Genomic DNA, 23,577 nt, shown 5'->3' with positions numbered 1-23,577 from the left:
TATCAGCTGGAGCTGCTGAAGATAGCCTGCTCCAGCTGGAGCTGTGAGCTAGCAGAGAGGGAATCAGTCAGTGCCAAACAGCAAGTCTGCCTCAGCTGCCTGGGAGAGGGTGCATGACCAGCATCCCACAGAGAGCACGCACCCTCTGTTTTATACCAGCTCAGCTGGTGACACGTATGGGAGGGTGGCACCAACCACCAGAAGAGCCACCGTCAGTCCTACAGCGACACGGCCCTGCTCCTAACCGAGATGACAGACCCCGGTGGGGCTGTGGCAACAAGAGGCTGCCAGGAGACAGTGCCAGAGCTGCAGGGAGGAGGGGGTGGCTGGGATTCAATCGGACCCCTCGAGCCACCTGCAGCACAGACGGGCTCCGACCAGGAACCACAGCGGGTGCCCGAGCGAACGCAACCGGAACGGGAATACGGTGGGCGCAGTCGGACAGACCCTCTGCTCCGGAGGAAGGTCTGAACTTCTCGAGAAGGGTCGAAGCCGTGCGGGACTGGCCTGAGGTTGTCACCAGGTGGCGCCGGCAGCCCTGGCTCGGAGCTCTGGAATCTCTGCTCTCAGTGAGATGCTGGGTTTGGCCTTAAAGCGATCCCGGTCCCAGCTTCCCCAGCTTCCTCCTTGCTAACTCATTATTAAAGGCAGGAGCAGAAAGTGAGAGTAAAGTTCTAGTGTTTGCTTTGGAAGCCAGGTGCTGAGCTCTTCAACTTTTACAGAACTCCCACAAGCCCTGCAGTGCCTGCTTGCTCTGCTGCAAACCAGGACTGTCGGGCAAAACTGCAAATCACAAGAGCAAGGGGGTGATGATGTTCACCCACCAGGTAGCAGCAAGAAGTAGTCCCACATCTCATATCTCATGGGTGCTGCAGTAAGATGGTAAAGGAGCATTTAGTCTGACCCTGGTCCCTCCTCAAGACTTTTGCAAGCAGTTCTCCACGGGGAAGTATTTTTCCTGACTAGCCAGGTATGCAGCTGTAGGGCCACAGGGCTCAAAGGTACAAGCAGGTATATTTTCCTTGGGCTGTCATATTCATACAGGTGATATTGCCAGGCCAGCTGGATGTGGACATCCCCTTTTCTCACCTAATAAATGATGGCATCCAGCATTTTTCTGATAGCACCTTTCTCATATGTATTCATTTACTCACCAACCATCCATTCTTGTGAAAGCCAGCAAACAGAATTTTTCTTCTCCAAACCTTTTCTTCAATAAAGTCAATTTTTCAGTGGGTCTAGAAGAAACACTCTGGAAGTACACAGGCAGGTTTATTTCTAAACCCAGAAACCATCATCACACTGGATTCACCCTACTTATTTACCTATTTACCCTACCCTTATGATAGGGTAAGACAAAAATCACAGCCCCAGAACTTCTTCTGTTAATAAATTCCTTATGAAACAATGCAGGTCAGACTGCTTCCTGAACTGAGCACTCATTCACTGCACACAGAGGTTCCCCAGGCAGGTAGACTGTCAGCAGAACAGCTCACAGCCAGCTGCAGGCAACCAAAGACATCAATATGGAATCATTGCACTTACTGCCGAGGAAATCTCCTCCCTCTTACCCTTCTGCAAGAACATTTCTTCAAGAGACCTTGAAAATACTTTGATTTGTTTGCATAGTATGAAACAATGATGGGCTATTACTTTCTGATGTCTGACATAAGGCCATCATGCTCCATCTGAACTGTCACACCAGGCCCCATAGCAGCCTTTCTTGCTAGAGATGACAGAATTTGGCTAAGCCAGCCAATTTCTGCAATCTACAGGCTTGCTGCATCAAGCATGTTCGCTGGCTTGTTTCTAAGAGCCAGTTCTCCTACTGTGAGGGGAGGCTGGAAACTTGTCAGGGGGCAGCAACAGTGCTTTACAGTTTAACATTAATTTCTGAAAGCACTAAATAAAACTGGCAGTAGTTTCCTTCGAATTCTCATTTAAAGTTATTTTCTGTCATGATTGATACGTTAACTGCTTTATAAAAGAAGTATAAGCCATAGCTAATTCTGTCATCTATTTGTAGTGCGAAGATTATATCCTGTGGCAAATATATGAGAGTGAACTCAGGTAGAAGGGCTTCAGAAAGGAATATCTGATTTCCTGTACAGAGTCAAAATTAAAATCCTTTACAAACAATTTGAATGAAAGGCAGAGAAAAGAGGACTAAATATAGAATCCTTCGAGTTGGAAATATGTGTAATAACACAATTAAATGGTTCCTCAGTTTTATTGCAAGCCCTTTCCAAAAGCAAAACAACAACAAAAAACAGAACCAAAGACAAAACAACTATGTAGTGGATATCTGAGATAGTAAACAAGTTATTCAAATAAAAATGTTTTCTAGTATTTAAATACCAGCACAGGTGTTATGCATCTCTATAGCTGCAAGAGCTTCACACCTGTTTTTGGGAATGAAGGTGGAGGGTGAAGGCTGAAATGGAGTCCTGCTTTTGTGCATCACAGGGCACCAAGGTGCCTCCTTCTCAGTGTTGTCCCCTACTGGAACACAGTTTTGATCAATAAGAGGAATCTTATTTGATCGCTCTCATTAGGCAAAGTGGACAGCAACATTCTGAACTTAAATGCCTTGTTACATACAGTGCGCTGGGAAGGAGTTTATCACAGTAAAACACACTCAAAAGGAACGAGGTGGTACGTTTGATTTCATTTTCGCTATATTCTGAGAAGTATATCATGATAAGAATTTAGAGGGGGAAAAAGCAGCCAGAGGGGGGCAGCCGCACTCCGTCACAGGAGAGAGTCCTACGGGCCCCAGCCCCAACCCACAGACGCCTCACGCTCACGACTGTACTAGCGAGCAGGGCTAAAACATAACATCAGCTTGGTAAAACGTGGCATTCGGGCTGCTGCCTTGTGCCCAGCTGTGCCCTCTGTCCCAGGCTATGGGCTGAGGTGGCACTCCAAGTGACTGCAGGCCACCTCTTCTACTGAATTCCCAGACAGGCTCACAGCAGGTCAGTCCCACCAGCACTCACCTTCCCAGACAGCTTAGTTTTATCCTCTGCCAAACCCGTTCAACAGCCACATACTCTGTCCCCTTGACTACTAAAGCAAAAGACAGGCAGAATCAGCACAGACCCATCCTGTCACTGCTTGGACAGAGCTACAGAAACCCTGCTAACAGCTTAAGAAACAGTGAATATCTGCTATCAGTCCTCTCTGAAGATCAGTGCAGGTGTTTGGGATGAAGTGACTGCAATTTGTTGCACCTGGGAAAGGCTTTCTTGCAGGTTACTGATTCTTGTATGTCATCTGTGTGCTGCAGTATGGTTGATGGGATTAAGGGGTAAAATTGGATGAATAGTTCAAATTAACATCCTTAGCACAAGTTAAGTATCATGTAACTCACATCTGGATAGAGCAATCCATCTCTGTCTGCTCTGTCATGCCCAGAGCAAGCTTTAGAGATAAGATGCACTGAGATCAGGGATCTCCAGAGCAAAACCTTGAGTATCTCTGCAACTGCTTCAGGATTATCTAGAGATTATCTATCTTCTTCTTCCAGATGCCACCTGCTGACATTTTCATGCTGTTTTTTTCCCGTAGTCCCTATCTGAGATTCATGTTAGCACCCGCATGCTGAATAGGAGAGACAGACAGTCCCCAAGGGTAAAAAAAAATGGCTAAAATAATTCCAGCAGCATAAGGGGAAAAGGTGAATCCTTGCACCCGAGGCCAGGGAACCTCCTGAGATCCAGCAACAATTTCCAGAGAAGAAATGCAGAATGAGGAGTCCCGACACTTTTAGAAACTGATGGAGGGACTCTCGGCACTAAAGAACTGCCTAGTCCTCTCCCAGCATGTCCTAAGCTTGCTCCCATGATTCTCAGCCTGATGGGGCTGGCCAGGTCCTGGCTAGAGAGCAGAAGAACACCTTTCTCAAGAGCTGGAAATGATTCACCACCTTTCTACCTCTGTCCAAGCAGTTGCTCTAACCAAAGCATTTTCTAGATTAAGATCATCTGTGCACAGAGCAATTGCATTAACTCAACCTGCATGGTCCTATGTTGTACAGGACTTTGTGTTTCTCTTAATTCCTGATCATATCACTGCAAACAGTACATAAGGATCCCATTTTATAGATAGAAAGACAAGGTAAGAAGGGCTCAAGTGGCTTTTAAAATAAACCAGAGGCTAGCATCAGTATTAGGCTTAGATGCTACATGTGCTTGATATTCAGGGAGGAGCCAATCACCTGGCTGAACCCACTCTTGACAGATTGAGAAAGAGGTGATGAAAGAGGAGCCTGAGCCCTACCAGTCACTGGCAACATTGTGTGTTTGCACATCAGCCAGCTATTACCTGTGTTCCAGCACTTTCCAGGCTCACCCTACCTCAGTACCCAGACAAGTTAGCTGGGATCCTGGGATCCCTGTGGAGGGGTCCAAGGATATTTCAGAAGTTGCGACATCCTTGTGTACCTAAGCAGGATGACTTCTAATATGTTTCTGACTCTTGCTGGTTTAGTACAGGCCACAGAAGTAGGAAGTTTGATCTTTCTGCCATCACGTTTATCATCAGGGAAAGTGAGCAGCCCTACCACAGGTATGGATCCTAGCACCATTCTAGCAGCCCTTCAACTGTGTGCTCTCAGTATGTTTTCCCAAAACCTCTGTAAACCATACTTACCTAGGTAAAGCTAGGAATAAAAGAACAGCCATGGCAATGCTATAATTACATCAAAATTCATAGTGAATATAGCAACTTTGCTACTTTCCCTTACCTTACTTTCTTTTGCAAAGTCTCGTGGACAAAAAGGCCTGTCATCAGCCAGAGAAAGCTGAATTAATTTCTGTATCCACACGGGTTCTTCTAGAAAGTTATGACTGAATTCTCTGGAAACGTGACTACCTCCAGCACAGCATGGAGGAAGGAAAAGGCATACCTTTCAGAATGTGCCAAACGCACACTGTGCAAATGTGTGAATGCACGTGGTGGGCAATCATCTGCTGCAGCTCTCCAGTGCCTGGAGGTCCAGACTTTGTAAGAAGCCTTTGTAGATTGAACAGGACTTCTATCTTGACACCACCACAAGGCTTAAGAGATGATGAGCAAGCTTTATAAAGGTCATCAGAAATAACTGAGAGTAGACAGTGAGCTGCAGATTCTCTGAAGCATTACTTGTCAAGGATTTAATTTACACTTGCAACAGATCTCTCCCCCTATTAACACTCAAAATACAATAGAATACACTCAAGTTAACATAGGTCATTTTACCCACCAAAACTAACACGATCCCACAGGTCTGCAGCCCTTTCCTTAAGAAAGGAAATGGATGTGGAAGGAGACAAGTGAGTTTCCAGCTCCATTCTGTAAAGGAGGACAGGGCAGACAGGTTCTTCAAAGACCTGGAAAGGCAGCAAAACCAGGCGGGCAGGTAAGGGCTTCATTCCCAGAAGCAAACTTAAAAACATTCCGAACAGAAACATAACAGCTTGTAGCATCCCTCTCCTTCAGAACTACAAATGCCCTTTCTTGGGCCAGTGCTGCACACTGCTGCAGCCCCTCACAGGTGGTGGTGGGAGGCACTCTGCTCAGATGGGAATTGCGAGGGATTTTTAGTTGTGTATGAACTTGGACAAATAACACAAGTACCACCCTCATTTTATAGACAGAAAAAAAAAAATCAAAAGAAAAAGAAAAAAAAGATTAGAGAAGCCTCCTGCTCATGCTGAGTGTGACTTTGGGGCTGCTGTGGCAGATCCAACTATACTCTCCTTGCATATAATATTAAGCTTTGGTATAGGGAGTAGCTGTGGCTTATTAAAGCCAGTTGCACCCCAGCCACGAGGTCTGGTTAGTGCTGACATGTTGGAGCAGGTGAGGACTTTGTAACTTGAAATAACAGTCCACAGCTGTTTGTCTGTGAGAAATGATGCCTCCTATCTGGCTTGCTTTACCAAAGAGTTGGTAACAAACAAGAGTTGGACAAAGATAATGTAACATGAATCAATACACTTAATACTTGTGAGGTCACCTCATGGCTTGTTAGCATTGGGTTAACCCAAGGTTGGTGGCCCAGTTATAGTGTTACAATGGTCTAAAGGACACTTTAGCCCTCATCCTCTGGATAGGGAAAGAAGTATAAACTGATAGGTTATAAGTATAAACTTATAAGTGTAAACTGATGTAGTAAACACTTTCTGCGATAAACCATTATTCCTCTTCAAGCCAAGATGCAGTATGTGTGTAAATAGCTTAGAGAAGGCAGCTCTAAGTAATAAAACTCACTGAGAAAATGCAGCATTCCAAAGAGTTTGTGTGAAGCCAGTAACTCTCTCCTATTCCTGCTCACAAGACACAGTGTTTCACTGGGATAAATGAAGAAACATAGGAGAAATATCAGGGCTTGCCACTAAAGGAACACAAAGGCAGCTCTCTGTTCTAGTCCCACTGCCCAAGAGGAAAGAAAGCATTCACTTTAAAGAAGACTGAAGCATAGATGTAGGCAAAGTTGGGAATGGCAGACAGAGAGAGGAACACCCCATCTTTGGGGTTTTCCTTCGTGTGCCACTGGCAAGTGTAGTGTAGGAAAGGATGAGATGAGGATCCAGCAGATTCTCCCTCTATCGTTTCTTCTTTCACTTTTGCAGTGAGGGTGGTAAGGCACTGGAACAGGTTGCCCAGAAATGTGGTTGATACCATATTCCTGGAGATATTAAGGCAAGGCTGGATCAGGCCCTAGGCAACCAAATCTAGCAATGCATGTCCCTATTCATTACAGGGGAACTGGACTCATGACTTTTAAAAAGTCCCTTCCAACTCTAAGGGTTCTATGATTCTATGATTCTCTTTGTACCGGCATCGTGTACATGTTTTCAGGGCAGCCCCATCAGTTTCACCGTACAAAGGTATGTCCGCTTCCCCTACCACAAGTCTATCTCCAGAAAGACCGTGGAGCAGGAGGTAGTGTAGCCCATGCCACCTAAGCTGGATCAGAAGATCTGCCACTTGTAGGTAGCATTTCCCCTGGCCCTCTTTCACAGTGCCAGCAGGAGGAGATGCTTGAGGATGGTCACAGCCTAAAGAGAAGGCGCAGGAGGTTTGGGCAGGAAAGGCACAGGAGAACTGGAGGAGAAAGGGTGGCTGAAGTGACTAGGACAAGCTACAGCTTGCAGAAAGGAGGGTGCAGGAACACAGAAAGAAGGGTGCAGGACCACAGAGGGTCCTGCCCAGTGAACGAAGGCTGGGATAGTGAGACATGCTGGCTCCTTGGCACCTGGCCTGCCATGTCCAGTGTGGGTAGAAAGACACCAGAGAGCACCAGTGCTGAGGAGAGGGTGGCAACACAATGACCGCAGTGTTCCTCTGCTCTCCATCTCTTTCTTCCCCTCCCCTCCCAATTTATTTACCCAAGTTCAAAAGACAGCCTCACAGTCCAAAGGGGCTGGCTGAAGTGTCCAAGGGGTGGGCTGTGAGGTCATCTTTAATGAGGGCAAAAATCCAGTGTCAACAATGCTGTCTATTGTATAGCCCTGTTTAGACAATACAGGCTGGGTTCTTGCTGCTGGCAGCCCCAGGACTGGAGCAAAGCCTGTTTGGGGTAACAGCACGGGAGGATGGGCAGGGGGTCTGGCGCTAAAGCGAGTTGGAAGAGATGGGATGGGGCAAAGTGCAGAGATAAGCACCCTATCATTTTCATCAGCTATTTTCAGCCTAATTCTCAGTGCTGATAAGATTTCTGTGCCAGTGGCAGTGAACTCAGCCATTCTGCTCACGGCTCAGAGGCATGGTCCATCACCTGAATTACATCTGCTTTCCCTTCTGACCCTGGCAATCAGATGCTGGTGATTTCTGAGATCTCGTCCCCTCCTTCTAACCATACACCCCCCACTGAGCCAGAGGAGGGTAGCAAAGGAACCTTCTTTCAGCCCCAGTCCTTCCCAAGGCTATTGTGGAAAAGCAGCTGGGACAGTGGCCGCTGCTGCTCTTCTGGGGACTCCCTAGAATTAGCTGTTAGCTAAAGAGTTCAAGTAACATATCTTGAATGCCATGCCTTAGGGGAGAGGATGGGGCAGGGGATTTCAAGGGATCTGTGGGATCCACTGAATTTGTGGAGCAGTAAACCTCAGAGCAAGTAAGCAAGCAAGCAAGGTAATGCCAGTCCATACAAACTTAAATCTCACTTTTGGTAAACACATTGATAGATTCCCCAAAATCCAAACTATATATCCATCCTATATATCCAAGCTGTGGCCAGGTAAATACACAAGAGTTTTTGCTTTCCGTGTCAGAAAGGAAACTCATTTGCCATCTCTCCTGGCTTAGGAAGAGTGCATGATTCCAAAAGAGAATGCAAAGGGAGAAAGCTGCATTAAATGAGGGTAGCGGCCCAGAGAGCTGGGATTTGATCCCTAGTTTTGAGTTCCTGGAAATGATGGTCCTGGCAGACCTGCAGCAGGAGATAGTGTAGCCCATGCCACCTACACTGGGTCAGAAGATCTGCCACTTGTAGGTAGCATTTCCCCTGGCCCTCACTAAGCACTTTCACAGTGCCAGCAGCAGGAGTTCATGCTGCGGCCTAAGCTAAGTCTTGTCCCAACTCATTCTGAAGCCCAGGGCTGTCACCTCATTTCTCTGCAACATGTAACTGTGCCCAGAAGTCAAATCTGTTGAGAAGCAGGGAACCATTAACCCATGAAACTGCTGGCAGTGGTGAAACACACTGATATTCATCTGCTCTTCATAGAGGGCTAAAAGCCTTTGAAAGGCAGATTCAGTATGAGGGGAGGGAGGAGGAAGAAAGGAGGACTGATGAAATGGCATTAAACCGCCCCTGCACTTCTCCTCGGATTAAAGGCCTTGGTGTGATTCTCCTTTTCCAAGGAAAACCTCTAAAGCTTCAAGTGCTTCACGCTTCTTCAGGAAAACAATGCAAGAGATGCAGAAAGTAATGAGTAATCCTGGCAGATTTTTTGCAAACCTTTATTTTTGGCAGTGGGGAAGGGGAATGGGTCAGCTCTTTCCCCAGTTTTCAACTTGTTTCTTTCTGTCTTTGATTCTCTTTTTTTTTTTTCCTCCCCTTCAAATTCTACTGGTGAAATAGAAAAAAGAAGGGAGAGATGAGGAATGCTGTAAAATAAGATAAACAAATAACATGAAGTAAATGTTGCAAAGCCCTTCAACAAGCTTTGCAGTGCTTGGTTTTTCAACACTTCAGAAGGGGCAATTGAGGAGATTCCATAAAATTTCCAATATGTCAACACCAGATGAAATCTTCTTGCAAAACTCAACTGCTTTGTGGAAAATCTATATTTATTTATTCATTTATTTATTTACGGGAAGAAGGTTAGACAATGTTTTGATGAAATGTACTAGCTTAGACTTGCTCCTGTTTTATTCCTGAATCTTGGCATTGGTTGGTTAGCACATCCTATGGGAGGGATACTCCCATAGTATGTGGGAAGTAACTGCTTCTCTTACAGAACTGCTCATAGATAAGTCACTGTGATGCCGCTGCTGATTTCTTCTTCTCTTTATGCAGCCTTGATAACCTGCTTTGAGATCCTCTGACAGAGAGGACTTTGCAAGAGCTTTTCACTACTGCAATGCCTTGGCTAGGCTGTGAACCCACGGGGGGCTTCTCGGAAAAGTGAAACCTGCCTTACATTAGCACCATCCATTTGTGATGAAACCCTGGGCTGAAGTTCACAGTCTGCTCTGTTCATGGTACAGCTGCTGCTGCTCATTGCTGCCCTGTGCCCCACTACTGGCATTGCCTCAGTGCATTTATGGAAGACCATGACCTTAGGCATCGGTCACCATGTGCAGAAGATTTGAATAATTTTCCTAGAGACGATGACTAAAGTTGAATCTTTCCTAAGAGATGTTAGTGAACTCCACCAGCAAGGTGCTTCTACTGAAGGCTCAGCAGAACAGCTCTCCCTTGAAGGAAAAGCTGCCGTATCCCAGCCCTGCCGCCCTGCCCTCGCCAGGGCAGCCCCTCACTTCCATTGTGTGGGGGCAAGCAGTGCTCATCTTAGAGAATGGCAAAGACTTGCTACCCTGTGAGTCCCCTTTTTGGCCATGCTCTGCATCTGAAAAAAGAAACTGGTGGGAAAGGAAAGGGTCCTGATGGGTCTTGGTTTCTGCAAAATTGTTAAGCTGGAATCCCCAAGAGCCTCCTTTTTACCAGCTGATAGCACATCCCTGGTCTGTGGCACTGAGGTTATTTTCACCACGTGGCATGAGCTGCTATACATATATATATATGCTAATCAACAAGTATCCAAGTACCACCTTATTTCTTTTTCTTCTTTATTTATTACCCAGTTTTTTTTTTCTCTTATTTCCTTGGGATAATGATTTAGCATAGTGTTCTTCCAACACTCATGTACAAAGTAAGTAGAATCTTTTAACTAAATCATTGTTTCTCTCCAGTGTTCAGTAACCATCAACATTGTTAACCGAGCATTTAACAGAGAGCCTTAAAAGAGATAGTTAAAATCCCCCTCTGACTCATGCCAGCTTTCACTGTCTAGGAACATCTTCTGCTGTGGCTTCTCTCTTTCAATATTGTGTCTGAGAGTAGGCAAGACTCGATTTTCTGAAGTAAAATTAAAACACAGACCCCTCTCAGACCTCTTCATCCATGACAGCGAGATAAAAAAGGAGAGACACATTTTTTCCCCTTTGTCGGCCACCTCTGGATACAGAGAACTGAGCTGCTGTTATTTTTCTTTGTCACTTTTCCCTCCCAGTGATTACAATGCAGCTCACTTTTGACAGCTGCCACTGAATCAGCCCCACTGTATCTGAGCTGGGTCAGCGTGGGGATGGACTGACTCTGCAAGAAAGTAGTTGTCCATCTGCACCTCGTTTAGTCGGTTCCTTTGCTGAGAGATAGCTGCCTAGGCAGGATATGGCTCAGCAGATATGGGCACAATTCAACATGGCTTTTGATGTCTCTGTTCCACTGTGAGTCCTGTGCGAGGAGTGGTCACTGCCTGAGCATGGGGCACACTGCAGCTGGGGTGATGGCACTGGAGCATCCCAGCCCTTTCAGCTGAATATCTGAGAGTGCCTGACATGGTGGCCACACGGTGGGGGGTAGGGTTATAGGAGAGCTGCCTCAGCTCCTCCATCAGGAAGGCAGCAGCTGGAGGGCCCTCTTCACTTTTAGTGGGAAATGTCTCCCTGGTAAAGAGCCCTAGCAACAAGGAAGTCCAGGTTCTGTTACTGAGGCTGGTGAGAACGTTGTTACGGAAACTGGCTGATACCAGACTGGGCTTTTAATTTTTTTCTCTTTCTTCCGCCCTCCACCAGAAAGAACTGTTTGCCGGTGGAAAATGCCCAGGATTCATTTTAAAGGTTACAGCCAACGTTTTCCAGACCGTGTATATCAAGATAAACTACTATACAAATATACTTGTGGATCCAGACACATAGTTGCGAATGTGCTTTTCTCCACATGGAGAAAACCATACAATTTTTATACATATACATAAATCTCTCCATAGAGCTCCCAATACAGAGCAGCTGCTTTACAATGAAGTCCCTTCTTTCCAATTCGCTGGCCAGGTGGGGGTCCCCGCTCCCCTCTTGCTTCACTCCGCGCAGCACTGGTGCCGGGGCGGCTGCTCCGCGGAGCCCCGCGCGGAGCAGAGCAGAGCAGAGCAGAGCAGAGCAGAGCAGAGCAGAGCAGAGCAGAGCAATGCGCGGAACCGCGGTGCGCGCCGACAGCAGACCCGCGCAGGGTGCGCGCCGCGGGGAGCGAACAGCAGATTGCGGGCAGCCAATGGCGAGGGCAAGTCGAGGTGGCACCAAATTTCCCGCAGCCAATCGGCTCGCGAGGGGGAGGAAAAAAAAAGAAAAAAAAAAAAAAAAAGGAGGAAAGAAAAAAAAAAGAAAGAAAAAAAAAAACGGCCAGGCATCATGCGAGAGCCTGGCCCTCGCCATCCTCCTCTTCCTCAGCATCCTTCCTCCCGCCCCTCGGCCCGCCCCGCCTCCCCTCCCGGGCACGCCGAGAGCCAAGCCCCCGCTGCTACTCGCCGCCCGTCGCGCTGACCCCGCGCATCTCGCAGCGGGCAGGGGGTCACAGGGAGGCCGGGGTGCCGAGAGCCCGGCCCCGCTTAAATACCTCCGCACCCGCCTCCCCAGCCGCACAACTCGCCCGGCGAGGGGCCGACAGCAACCGGAGTCCCGCAGCAGCCGCCGCCACAGGGGACATCCGCGCACCGCCTCCGAGGGACAGGGACACGGACACGGCAGCCACATGCCTGCGCACTTGCTACAGGAGGAGGTAAGCGAAGGGCTTTGTCGGCTCCTCGCCCCGTCCTGTACCCTGCTCAGGGAAACGGCCCGGGCATCCACGCGTGTCCGCGGCACACGTATGTGCGTGGCGGCGCGGGCCACTTCTCGGCCGGGAGGCGAAGGCGCTCGGTGCGCTCGTAGGGCATCGCTCAGCCTCCGTCGGGAGACGGTGAATGAAACGGGGGCATCCGCCGCTGGGAGTAGTGCCCGGAGAGGGTTTGGCGAGGGGGGAGCGATCTCGAATATACTGAGCGTGAAATACGGGCTTGATTTAAAACATCCATCCAAAGCTGCTAGCAGGGGATAAGTCCTTTGTGGTATGAGGTCGTGGGGATTTGGGGAGGGGAGCGCTCGGACTGTGGTTTGTATTTATTATTCATTTTCCGAAAAGAAACGGCTCTCGCTTCGCAGCGTTTTTAAAACAAGTACTGCAGCAGGGAGCGTCTCTAGGACAGACGCAAGGTGAAAGCGGCCAGCTGCCCAGATGAAATGAATGACTGTGTCTGCATTGCCAAAGCCGAGCAAACATACAACAGGGAGACGGCCCATTTTTGGCAGAAGGCAGCCTGAATAACAACCCGGCACTGGGAAGATATGTAGAGTTAGAGAACATTTGAGATTTTATTTATTTATTTTTTGTTTGCCTCCGGGGCGTCACACTCCCCAGGGATGCAGGGGCTGATCCTGTGCTCCTGCTCTCGCATTCTCATCCTTCTCCGTTTTGCCTGTGCTGAGGAATGGGAGGTAAACCACAGCCCCCTTCCTTGCCTGTCACCAGCACGTGGTGGCTCTTCCCATCCTTTTGTGCAGGTGTTATGATCTTCCAGGGATGCTGTGATGTAAATAATTATATTCATTTCACCACCTGAAATGGATGCCAAGGACAGTGTGCTAAGACCACGTTCCTTGGTCTTGACGTGTACTTTGGGGCATATCCTGGAGGCTGGGAAGGATCCTGTCCCTGGGTCACACTGGGCATACTGAAATACGCAGGACCTGAGATTCAGTGCCCTGGGGGCCCTGGGTTAAACCCTTGGAGCTGCAGCTGGCTGTAGAGCTGTCTGGTTGCCAGGATCGCCTATGCAGTGTTTGATGCTGGTAGGGTACGTGGGGGGGCGTGGAGATGGGGAGCACATCTGTTGTGCACATGAGAGCTGCAAAGTCATTCGGAAAGGAGAGAGAGCTCACAAAGATGATTTAGTTGATGCTCTCCCTCTCTCAGCTCTAGATCCCAGATCGGTTCCTGTCCCATTTTCCTTGGTGGGAGTCACAGGAGTCATGGTGGCCATGAAAGGATAAAAATCTGTGTTGTTTTTTTTTTCTCCTGGTTTCCCTGGTTTCCAGCTAAATAGCTGCTCACTTCTCCCTCCCTCCTCCAACCCCAATCCTTTCCACCAGGACTATGGAGCTGTTTCACAGCCGTTTTATGGTTCTTTTGATTTAAGGTTAGTTTACATGTGAGAAATGACCTATTTGATTATATCAGTGTAATTCTAGCAGCAAAGGTATGTTGGTAAAATTCTTCACTTGTCTACTGCAACACAGTAAGAAGCATTTTTTTCTTCTCTGCTGTTTTCTTTGTACTCTCCCTCCTCCTATGTAACTCTGACTGTGACATAATCTATCACAGAGGAGAAAAATGCAGTTCCAACCTCAGATTCTTATTGTGGAAGCAGCATGTCCATATGGGGAGTATTACCCGTCTAATTATACCACCAGATTTCTGCTGGGAATTTTTCCTGCATAGACAAGTCTTCGGTCTTTTTGGTTTATTGTCTTCCAGCCAAGGAAGAAAACTGTGCCTTCCTGCCAAAATGTCAGATGAGAATATCTGACACTTTGGAATGGGCAGGATTTTTATTTGTCTTATCTCTGGATTAAAAGCCATTTCTCACAGCTCTTCTTGCGGGACTGCCTCTGAATTCTCCAGCAGCTTGGAGTATCACACCCTCAGAGTGACATTAATTAGAGAATCAGGGAGGGTTGGCCAGTGGCTGGGATGCGGAGGCAGCCAGTCCCAGCACAGCAGTGCCTGGGCACACTGGGAGCAGCAGAGTGCTCAGCAGCATCTAGGGTTTATCTTTCTAGCTAGGGTATGTTCAGTTGCGGAAGGAAAAGCTTAGAGGGCTCCCTGCCTAGCAATCATTACACTTCCCAAATGTGAGGAATCTCCTGGATTTGCCAACTCCTCCCCATAGGAAGGTATGTCTGTAACCCTCTAGTTTCTGCCCTTGGGAAAGGGAGGAGTTGGAGTGGCCATGTAAGCTGCCTGGCCTGATTTTAATGCTTCTCTCAGGAAACTAGGCCATGGCGGAGCAGTGGTCCTTCATAGATCCTGGCTGCCTAGGGTTCAGTCTGCTTTTAATTCGGGAGAGGTTTCTTTTCAGAAGGGAGCCCCGCAGCTGCAGGCTCTGAGCTCAGCCATGGCCTCTCCTGCTCCCTCCGGGTTGCTTCCCAGCCCGTTGTGCTGCACAGGCCCACGGCCCCCGGGCATGGAGGCAGGGCTGGGCAGCACACCCCCACCACCCACAGCCCACGTGCACAGCATCTCTGGGTCAGGCCCAGGCGTGCACTTGGGCTTGGGCCTGCGGAAGGGGTGCGAGCACCAGCAAACACTCAGCTGTCAGGATGGAAGTGGAAATAGGTGATTCAGGGTTCAGTGACCTGTTTCGTGAGGGTCAGTCCTGCCTGCTTTTTTCATCATGCGTGCCTGCTCAGGCGGGCTGTTACTGTGCCAGGGAAAACAAGCATGTGGAGAGGGAATGTTGTGTCATGGTTACAGAAGAGAGACGGGAGCCAGATCCAAAGAGCTCGCTTCTTAAACCTTCCTGTCCCTGCGTTGGTGGCCTCAGCTCATGGGATTGCCTTCCAGTGCCTCAGTTTGCCTGGTGAAGAGTGAGAGAGGGATAAGGAGCCCAACAGCAGCTGTGAAGCGGGGGCTGTGGGGCTGATTGGTCTGTTGGCGAGAGGCCCTGTTGCATCCCAGCCTGGATGGGGAGGCATGGGGACACAAAGAGGCTCTCCAAAGGAGCTTCCTGCCGTTACCTTGTGATCCCTACTGGGGTAACACAAAGACGTTGGAGGTTGGGAGAAGCCTGATGATTTAAAAAAAAAATCGTATTTCAGATCGTATTTCTCCTCCATCTCTTTGTTTGTTCACAAGGTTTCCTTTATTTTTATCTGGTTGTGTACAAGCCCAGACTAAAAGCCCACCTTAAAACTGCCCACTTATAAAATTGGAGAAAAATAAAAATCCTTGCAGCCTGCAAAAGAACTCACCAAAGCATTGATAGATGAAAATACTGGCTTTCAAGTCACCTCCTCCTCCCAGAAAGAAAAAGCCCTCTCCTTTTCACAGACCATCACTACATTCTTGCATTTGTAACCACCAATTTCTTGTCTTGTTTTTCCTTTTTTCCTTTCTTGAACACATCCATTGCCATCTCTCCAAGGAGTTCTCCTCCACTTCTAGTACCACCACTGTCACCTCTCGGGTGACCAAGAATGGGAATGCCATCGTGGAGAAAGACTTACTCGATCATGACAACTTGGCAGCAGAACGAGGTATGGTAGATGATCTCTTTGATGAAACCTACCGTGAGAAGGAAGGCCCCAAGCCCCCTTTGCGATACGTCTGGAGGAATATCATCCTCATGAGCCTGCTGCATCTAGGGGCCATTATCGGGCTGACAATGATCCCTTCTGCAAAGATCCAGACCCTGGCATGGGGTAAGCACATTTCTCCGCTTGTTTCTCAAAATCTGCAAACATGGTTGTTGGGTGGGATTTTTTTTTCTCTCCAGGCTTCAAGAAGGAGAAGAAGTAAGTGGACGTCTTCTTTTAGAAGATGCTCAGCCAGCTTCATAGCAAGAAAACACTAGCAAGTGTCTCCTTTGAGGGGGAAGGATTTGACAGGGACTGCCTGGATGATTAAAGAACAAACCCTGCTGCAAGGGTATTAGACAAGATAGAGAGAGGAACTTTCCTCGTGCATCAATACTGCATCCTTGCTTGCTCGTGGAGGTCCTCTGCCTGGCAGGCATTTACTACGAGAATTGGCAGAAGTAGGGGCCCAATTTTCTGGAGTATTCAACCCTCACAGGAACAGTCCTGATGCTGAGTGGAAAAAAAGTCTTTACACAAAGTGATTCTAGTCTGCTAGACTTTGGAGTAACACACACCTGAATGCAGTGCCTTCTGAGGTGAAGCACAGAAAACGTTTGATGGAGCACAGTGACAGTCCTGGAAAGTTAGAAAGAAAGATATTAGCAAGAGCCCATTCAGGAGTGGCTGGAAATAGAAGATACAGGGAATTTGGTGAGAGGCTGTTGCCCAAAGTAACCATTCCTATGTAAGTCTGCAGATACTCCATGTGTTCGTGAGGGGAAAGAGACAAAATATAGTTGTGCTGAGAGTAAAAGTTCATTCTTGTATCATTCTTACAAGAACGCAATTAGCCTCCATCATTCTAGAATTAAGTGTGACAGCTTTCAAAAAATAAATAAGCGGCTCTCCAGGCAGTGAATTCCAATAGAAAGCACAACCAAGCAGAAGGTAGCTAGGAGAAGCTCCTTTTTATTCTGAGACCTATCCCTGAGCAAGAACCAAACTTCTTTGACTGCTTGAAAGACAGCTGGGACTGAGGCCCAAGCTGCTGGGGAGCCTCACTTTGCATGAGGCTTTATATGAACTTCCAAAGGGTTCAAGAAGCCAAACCATTCCTAGTGGAGAGTTCTAGAGATTGCATCCAGCCCTTGCTTTTCTGTGAAGCAGAGCATGCTGAAATGGGAAGCCCCAGTCATATTCAGAGACATGCTGGCATGGCAGCAGTGCTTTGAGTTTCAGCAGTGTTCCTGTGAAGTACTCAGGTGGGAGCAGCATGCTGGCCAGCCCAGGAGGACAGGTCCCAGTGAGGTCCTCTTGAAGTCCCTTGCACTGCCTTGCTGCCCCTGCTGGATGGAACTCAGGGTGGGTCATGCTCTTAGTCTGTCATCCTGACAGCTGTGAGCTATAAGCATTGCATCTGTGCTGGTAGGGAGATGGCTCCCTAGGCTGTCAGACTTTGTGCTTCCCCAGCTACTTAAGCATCTCACAGTAAGACGCCTGGGGATGAGCCCACTAGATGCCACAGGACTCAAGAGTCTGGCAACACCATCTGCAGAAACAGAGGCAGTGTTCTCTGTTCCCACACTGTCAGCATGGCCTTTCACAGGGATGTTATGAAAGAAAACGTTGCTGGCCTTTCCCTTGTGAGAACTTGACAGGCCTCAAGGACAGGCTGCATTTTTCCCTGGGGCTGGCAGGGCTGGGCAGGACACGCAGCCTCTGCACAACATTGGAGGAGTGTTTCTGGGCTGTCTGTGTGGTGGGGTGTCCCCTTCCTGAGCTCTTGGCTGCATGCAGGAGCTGCTGACCTGTTTCACACCAGCGTGCTGGCAGCCCGAGTCCTCTAACCCCCACCCAAACAGCTTCGGCTTTACAGCAAGGAGGAGGGTGAAGGTGAGCTGGACCTACTGGTTTAATGTCTGCTGAGATGTGCTGTTATTTCCAATCCATCCAACTCATCTCCTTGAGCTCCCCTGAGATATTTAAGTGGGCTTGAGCATCTCTGTTCAGAGGGTAAATGATGCCTTGCACTCTGCTGAGCCCCATCTTACCCTCAAAATGGTCTCTGAGGCAGTGTACTTGCAACCATGTGCTTGTTCAGGATATCTGTATGGCATACTATGGCACTTCTTGGGAATCTGCCCTGCTTTTTTTCCTGACCCCAGTCGCTCTTCTTCCTCAGCTAGCTCTGATGTGAAGAGCCAGTGGCTGTCCAGCCACTGTGAGGCACTGCATGATTCCTCAGTGGCTTCTGGAGTGACAAGTACCCTGGGAAGGAGAAAGCATGGAGTTTGAGGAACTGCATTGTTTTGGGCTAGCTGAAGATCCATCCTGTATTAATGGAGCTGCTGTGGCTTCAGAGAGCTCCCTGTCCTAGATCACATCCTCTGGAAAAGGACCACCCTTTCTCTCACCCTGCAGGCCAGACAAAGCTTTTTCAGCACATTCTCTGGGGCTGGGACACTTCCTCCATAAATTTGACTTCTCAATAAGGCTCCTTGCTCTCTCTTGCACTGTTCTTGTCTCAGCTCACTACTTTTTCTTGAAGGGACTTAGAGAGCCTCTGTGATTGTTATCTCACGCTCTTGTTGTTACCTTTCCAGCAAGGAAAGGATGACAATTCCTCTTTGACACACAAAGACAGAACTTGTCCACATGCCATGGGCTCATGGCAGAGCATCTCTCCCAGTTGTAGTTTTGGAGCTGTCGGTTTTTGTTTGTTTCTTTGTATAGATCATTCCTTCCTCAGGCTATGTACATGTAATATAAAATCATTGTGGCCCCAGATGTTCTCTATTGTGTCAGGTAGCTGATCTACCCTACTGTATTTTTTATAAGGAGCAATCCTCCGCTTGTATCCTCTTCATCTAGGCCAATGTCTCCTTGATGTTTCTGTCCCTCTGAAACCAGTTATATTGGTGACTGTGTCCTCTTTTGTTTTCATTTCTCTGTGTGCTAATTCCTCTTTGTCTCCCAAGCTCTCAAGCCCTGCCTTCATCATTGTTTGCTGTTCTGCATTGCTGTGTGCATTGTATCCCCTGATCTCTTTCTGGTACAGAGCTTCCCAGAACGAGCTGGGATTGTTGATCAGGTGAAAGCTCACCATATTTAAAGCTTTCTGAGCTCTTCCAGTGCTATGGCTTTCTTGCTAGCTCCCCTTTTTAATTACTGTCTTCTCCTCTACAGTTGACAAAATTTGGTCCAGACTTTTTTATCTCTAGGGATTGTGGGCAGATTTTGTTTCCTTTGCCAGACTGAGTCTGGAAGGAATAGATGCAAAGGGGCTGGACAGTTTCTCACTACTTGCTCCTCCAAAACATGATTTGGAGGTTGTCTTCCTGGCCTTCAGATACATCAGATGGTGATATTTGTGTTAAGCCCTGATGACCCAGCTCCTTGCAGCAGTGGCAGAAACATGGATTGATACTTTTCTGAATCATAATCTTGCTGGATAATTTATGCAACAGACAGCCTGAAAATCCCCAGCAAAATGTTTATAGAAGTCTGATTCTACTTTCCCATCGAGGCTGCTACTGGCAGCACCTCTCCTAGTGTCCTCTCCAGGCTTAATTTGCAGGCAACAGTGCTTCTCTGCTGAGTGCAGAGGGGAAGTTCTGATTTTGCCAGACAGGGAAGTTACAGTTTAGCAACAGCAGCTTCTATTGCTCCTTCTAAACACTGTTCCCCTTATGCTGCCTGCATGTGTTGCCTTACTGTTGATTTATTTCTCCCGAGAGCAGCAACTGTTTGCTATCCTCACAACCTGGCTAGGTTGGACTGGGAAGCAAACAGAAAACAATCTAGAACTGTAGCTTTCCCTCCCTCCCTCTGAGCAGAAGCCCAAGGACACCTGTGGGAGGAGGAACACCTCTTCATGTAAACATCCTTGATGCTGAATGCAGGTGACAATGCCTTTAGCACATTCCTGGCTTCCCATCATAACTTGAGGTCTGAATCTGAGCCGCAAAGAGGTAGAGGCTATTGAGTCATATAAGCACGACTGAATCTGAAATGTTTTTGATTCATTTTTTGGGCTGCAGAGTGCACTTTAATGCCCGTGGTCATAATTCTTTATATTTCATTTGAATGGGTCATTGGCAACATCACCTGAGATGCTGCAAATACAATATCTTTTGGATATTCTATACTGCAAAGCCACAATCATGTCATGGTACTGAACATGACGCTGAAACCTCAGCTGATGGAGTGCTTAAGTCCTTCAGTTTGGGGCAGCGTGACAGGGCAGCTATGAAAGCCTGGGCTACTTCATCTCACCTTCCCTGTTCCCTTTCCAATTCCCATCCTAATGAGTGATCTTGGAGAAGTTCTTCTTCATTCCCTGCAAGATGAAGTCATAGTCATCTGTTCAGGAGGATGAACCCCCTGAATCATCATGGTACTGATTCCTCTGTTCACCAACATTTTTTTCGATTGTCCATATCCTGTTCCTGCTCCAGTTATCACTGTCATAACCTATATGTCTGACAGAGCTAATAGCCCCCAGGAAGAGTTCAGGTTTCTTTGAGTCTGTGTGCCATATGTGCATAGCCAGATAACCAGGTCCTTTCCCACTGCACGTTTCTGCTCCTTAGATAAAGTACAGTTATTGTATGTGGGCAAGAGGCAAGGCAGCATGGAGTTATAGTTAGTTGTAAGACAGCATGTGAGAGTTAACTAGAAAGAGAAGCCTGAGCTTAGCTTATAAATAGGGCCTGTACTCACCTAACCTGGTATTTACTTTCTAGCACCGTTAAAGATGATGAAAGATTGTACAGTTCCATTTCCATTCCCAGTTCACCATTAACTCACATCTGCTTGCCCCACGGTGGGGAGCTGGGCTCATTTCCTAGCAAGTTACCCCCTACATCCTTGATCCAACATCCACTGCAAGCCACCATTGTTTTTTTTTCCTATGGACTCCCTGTTTGGTGTTTCTCATAGAGTATGTAGAGGTTGGAGAGATACTGCTCTCAGCTCTGGTTTAAGCTGCTTGTCATTCTTGGAAATCTACCTCAGCTGCCAAGATGTGCACAGTAGGTTACCCAGAGGTTTTATGAAATCTGCTTTGCAGGGCACAGCAGCCTTTGCCCAAGGGAGAATGATAGTGTGTCACACTCCTACCACTAATAGGAAGTGTCTGCAACATCCAGAAGTGGGTTTAGTTGCTACTGCAATGTCTGATATTATTCAAATCAAAGTCAAAGGCCTGGATTATTTGAATGAAGGAACTGATTTTAGTCATGTTACTAGCAATGTATTTTCTGAATTAAAGATAAGCTTGGTTAGATACATTTAGCTGGAATTAATGGTACTGTCAAGTGTACTGGTGATCCTTATCAATGGGCCTACTTGTAGGATTAAGGAGCTGTCTACAGGATTAAGCGAATTGGCTGAAATCTGCAAGTTTTTGCCAATGATGGAGTTACCTTTTGGGAAAGCAAGAAGATGTCCCTTCTCCCAGAGCTCCCATTAGATTAGTAGGTTAGATATTTTTCTAGTCAGCTCAGATTAAGGAAGGGAGCAGAAGAGAAGCCTAACCATGGGCTTCAGCTGTCCTCCTAAATAACTTTAAGATAACCTACTATCTTTAGGTTAAAAGAATGCAAAAGAGTGACAACAGGTGAGATAAGGAAGTGAAATCCTTGATTGGGAAGTATGGGAGGAATGGGGGAAGCCACTCCATGGTAGACACATCTGTTAGATACACCTCTCCTCCTCCCAGACCAAGCCTGTCTGATGAGGGGAAATGCTTTGTACTAAAGTACTCTCATGTTGATATACTACTGCCCTAGTATATGCTTTCCATGGGTTCTTCTCTTGAATACACAGCTTTGGGGGAAAGTTTGCCTTTCTGTTGCTTTGCCTGAAAATGTGATGCAGGCTTGCTCTAACTGCTCCAATGCTTTCATTTCCTCTCCAGCCATTCTATGTTTTGTGTTGAGTGCTCTGGGAATAACAGCTGGATCTCACCGCCTCTGGAGCCATCGATCTTACAAAGCCTCACTGCCCCTGCGGATCTTCTTGACTATTGCAAACTCAATGGCCTTCCAGGTAAGCACCTGTTCTTTGTGCGGAAACAAGTCCTCAGAAACTCCCCCGAGTCCGCGTTTCAGATACAGGGCACAAGACGATGACTGGTTCCTCTCTCCTATTACCTTTTGTTAGCAAGTAACCTACCCTTTCCATCTAATATTGTGGTGCTGAAGTCCATCTCATTGCCTTCACCTTGCCCCTTCAGAGTGTGACTGTGAGATGAACCTTGCTAATGAGATGGGGGAAGGACTGCTCACCAAGGTCAGGAGTAGGAAAGCTCTCCAAAGCAGGAATGTACGCTTCCCTTGCATTCTCCAGTACTTGCCTTAGCAGGACCTGTGAAGGAGGTGTGAATGTGCCAAGTGCTCTCCTGTTACTTGGGTGGCCTCACCCTCCTCTTTCTGCACTACTGAAAAGAGGGGGACACATCTGCACAGACTGGGGAGTAATGCTGTGGAATTTGCTGCTGCAGAAAGACCAAGCACTTGAGCATTTAGGGGTAGGCTTTGATTTTGGAATAGTGATGGCGAGGAATAACCCTAATTTGAAGTCATACCACTAGCTTGCAGAGAGTCATCCCATGGCAATGATGTTTCAAGGAGAGAGGGTTGGGCCCATCCCGAGTGGCCCAACTGACTTGGAGGCAGCTGATAAGCTCCTCAGGATATTGCCTAATCACTCCTGAGAGCATTTCATCATCTGCAAAAGCAAACAAGCAGGGCAGTCCTTAAGGACTGCATAAAGTAGCAGAGATGGCCCTGAAGAAGTTAGAGTGAAAACCCTAATTGGATTGGCACAGAAAAATTATCAGTCTCTCCTGTTTATTGCTATAATGAAACTCCATTCTCTAACTATACTAGAGGGGACTTCATACAGGATAGCTACTATGTAGGAAGCAGTGGGTTGCATGGCAGGCCGTAGCACTTTCTGCTGGAAGAAGGTGCACAGAAAAGTGCCAATGCTTTGCCCTTAAGTAATTTTTCAGCTGAAGTGTGGGGAGAAGGGTAAAGTCCAAGTGGACCACCTACTTTAGAGCCACTATCTCACTTTGTTCACTGTGCAGCCATCGAGGATATAATCACTGACGTGATCAGAACAGGGAGGGAATGTTTTCTCCAGTCTTGGAAAAGTTTCTAAAACACCATTCACTTTCCTATACTCTGTTAGTATCAAATCAGTTTTTCATGAAGAAGAGGAAGGACCAAACTGTTGATTCCAGCTATTGGTCCAGTACTCAGCATGGGAATGAGTTGGGTTGCTGTGTATTGGCCAGTCCCATATAAAGACCATCCTTCACAGGGTTGTAGGGCAGAAGAGGAAAGAATTTGCTGAGCTACTGCTATAGGGAATAGACAAAGATGAGAGACAGTCAGATATTCCAGCTTCAATAGGAACTAATCCAAAGTTTTACTGAAAATTCAGTACCATTCCTCTTGAGTTTTTTCTTTTAATACTTACTCTCAACAAGATCAAGAGAAAGTTTATTTGCAATTTACCTCATTCCTGTTATTGACAGCAGCTCTAAAATCAGACTGGTAACTATTCAAGCCAGAAAAGATCACAGATTGTCTTATCTGAGGTCCACCAGAAAATGCCTGTCAGCTGCTCAAAGACCTGCTGCTTCTGTTTTCAGAGAATTTGAGCCCTATCTGGCTCTTCCAT

General features: G+C 47.3%; 1 protein-coding gene across 1 annotated transcript in view; it reads left to right on the top strand.

The window, feature by feature from the left end:
* The first annotated feature begins 11,922 nt into the window (after positions 1 to 11,922).
* The window catches only part of SCD (stearoyl-CoA desaturase), an 18,964-nt gene continuing 7,309 nt past the window's right edge, over positions 11,923 to 23,577 (top strand). Inside the window, exons 1-3 of the mRNA XM_003208002.5 lie at positions 11,923 to 12,265; positions 15,729 to 16,005; positions 21,803 to 21,933. Coding sequence (XP_003208050.1) covers positions 12,239 to 12,265; positions 15,729 to 16,005; positions 21,803 to 21,933 — 435 coding nt within the window. The 5' untranslated portion in view covers positions 11,923 to 12,238. The remainder of the gene's footprint in view (positions 12,266 to 15,728; positions 16,006 to 21,802; positions 21,934 to 23,577) is intronic.

The sequence above is a fragment of the Meleagris gallopavo genome, chromosome 8 (assembly GCF_905368555.1).
Source record: "Meleagris gallopavo chromosome 8, MGAL_WU_HG_1.1, whole genome shotgun sequence".
NCBI classification, from domain to species: Eukaryota; Metazoa; Chordata; class Aves; order Galliformes; family Phasianidae; genus Meleagris; species Meleagris gallopavo.
Note: the sequence above shows the minus strand (reverse complement) of the source record. Positions and strands in the feature narration are given on the sequence as shown.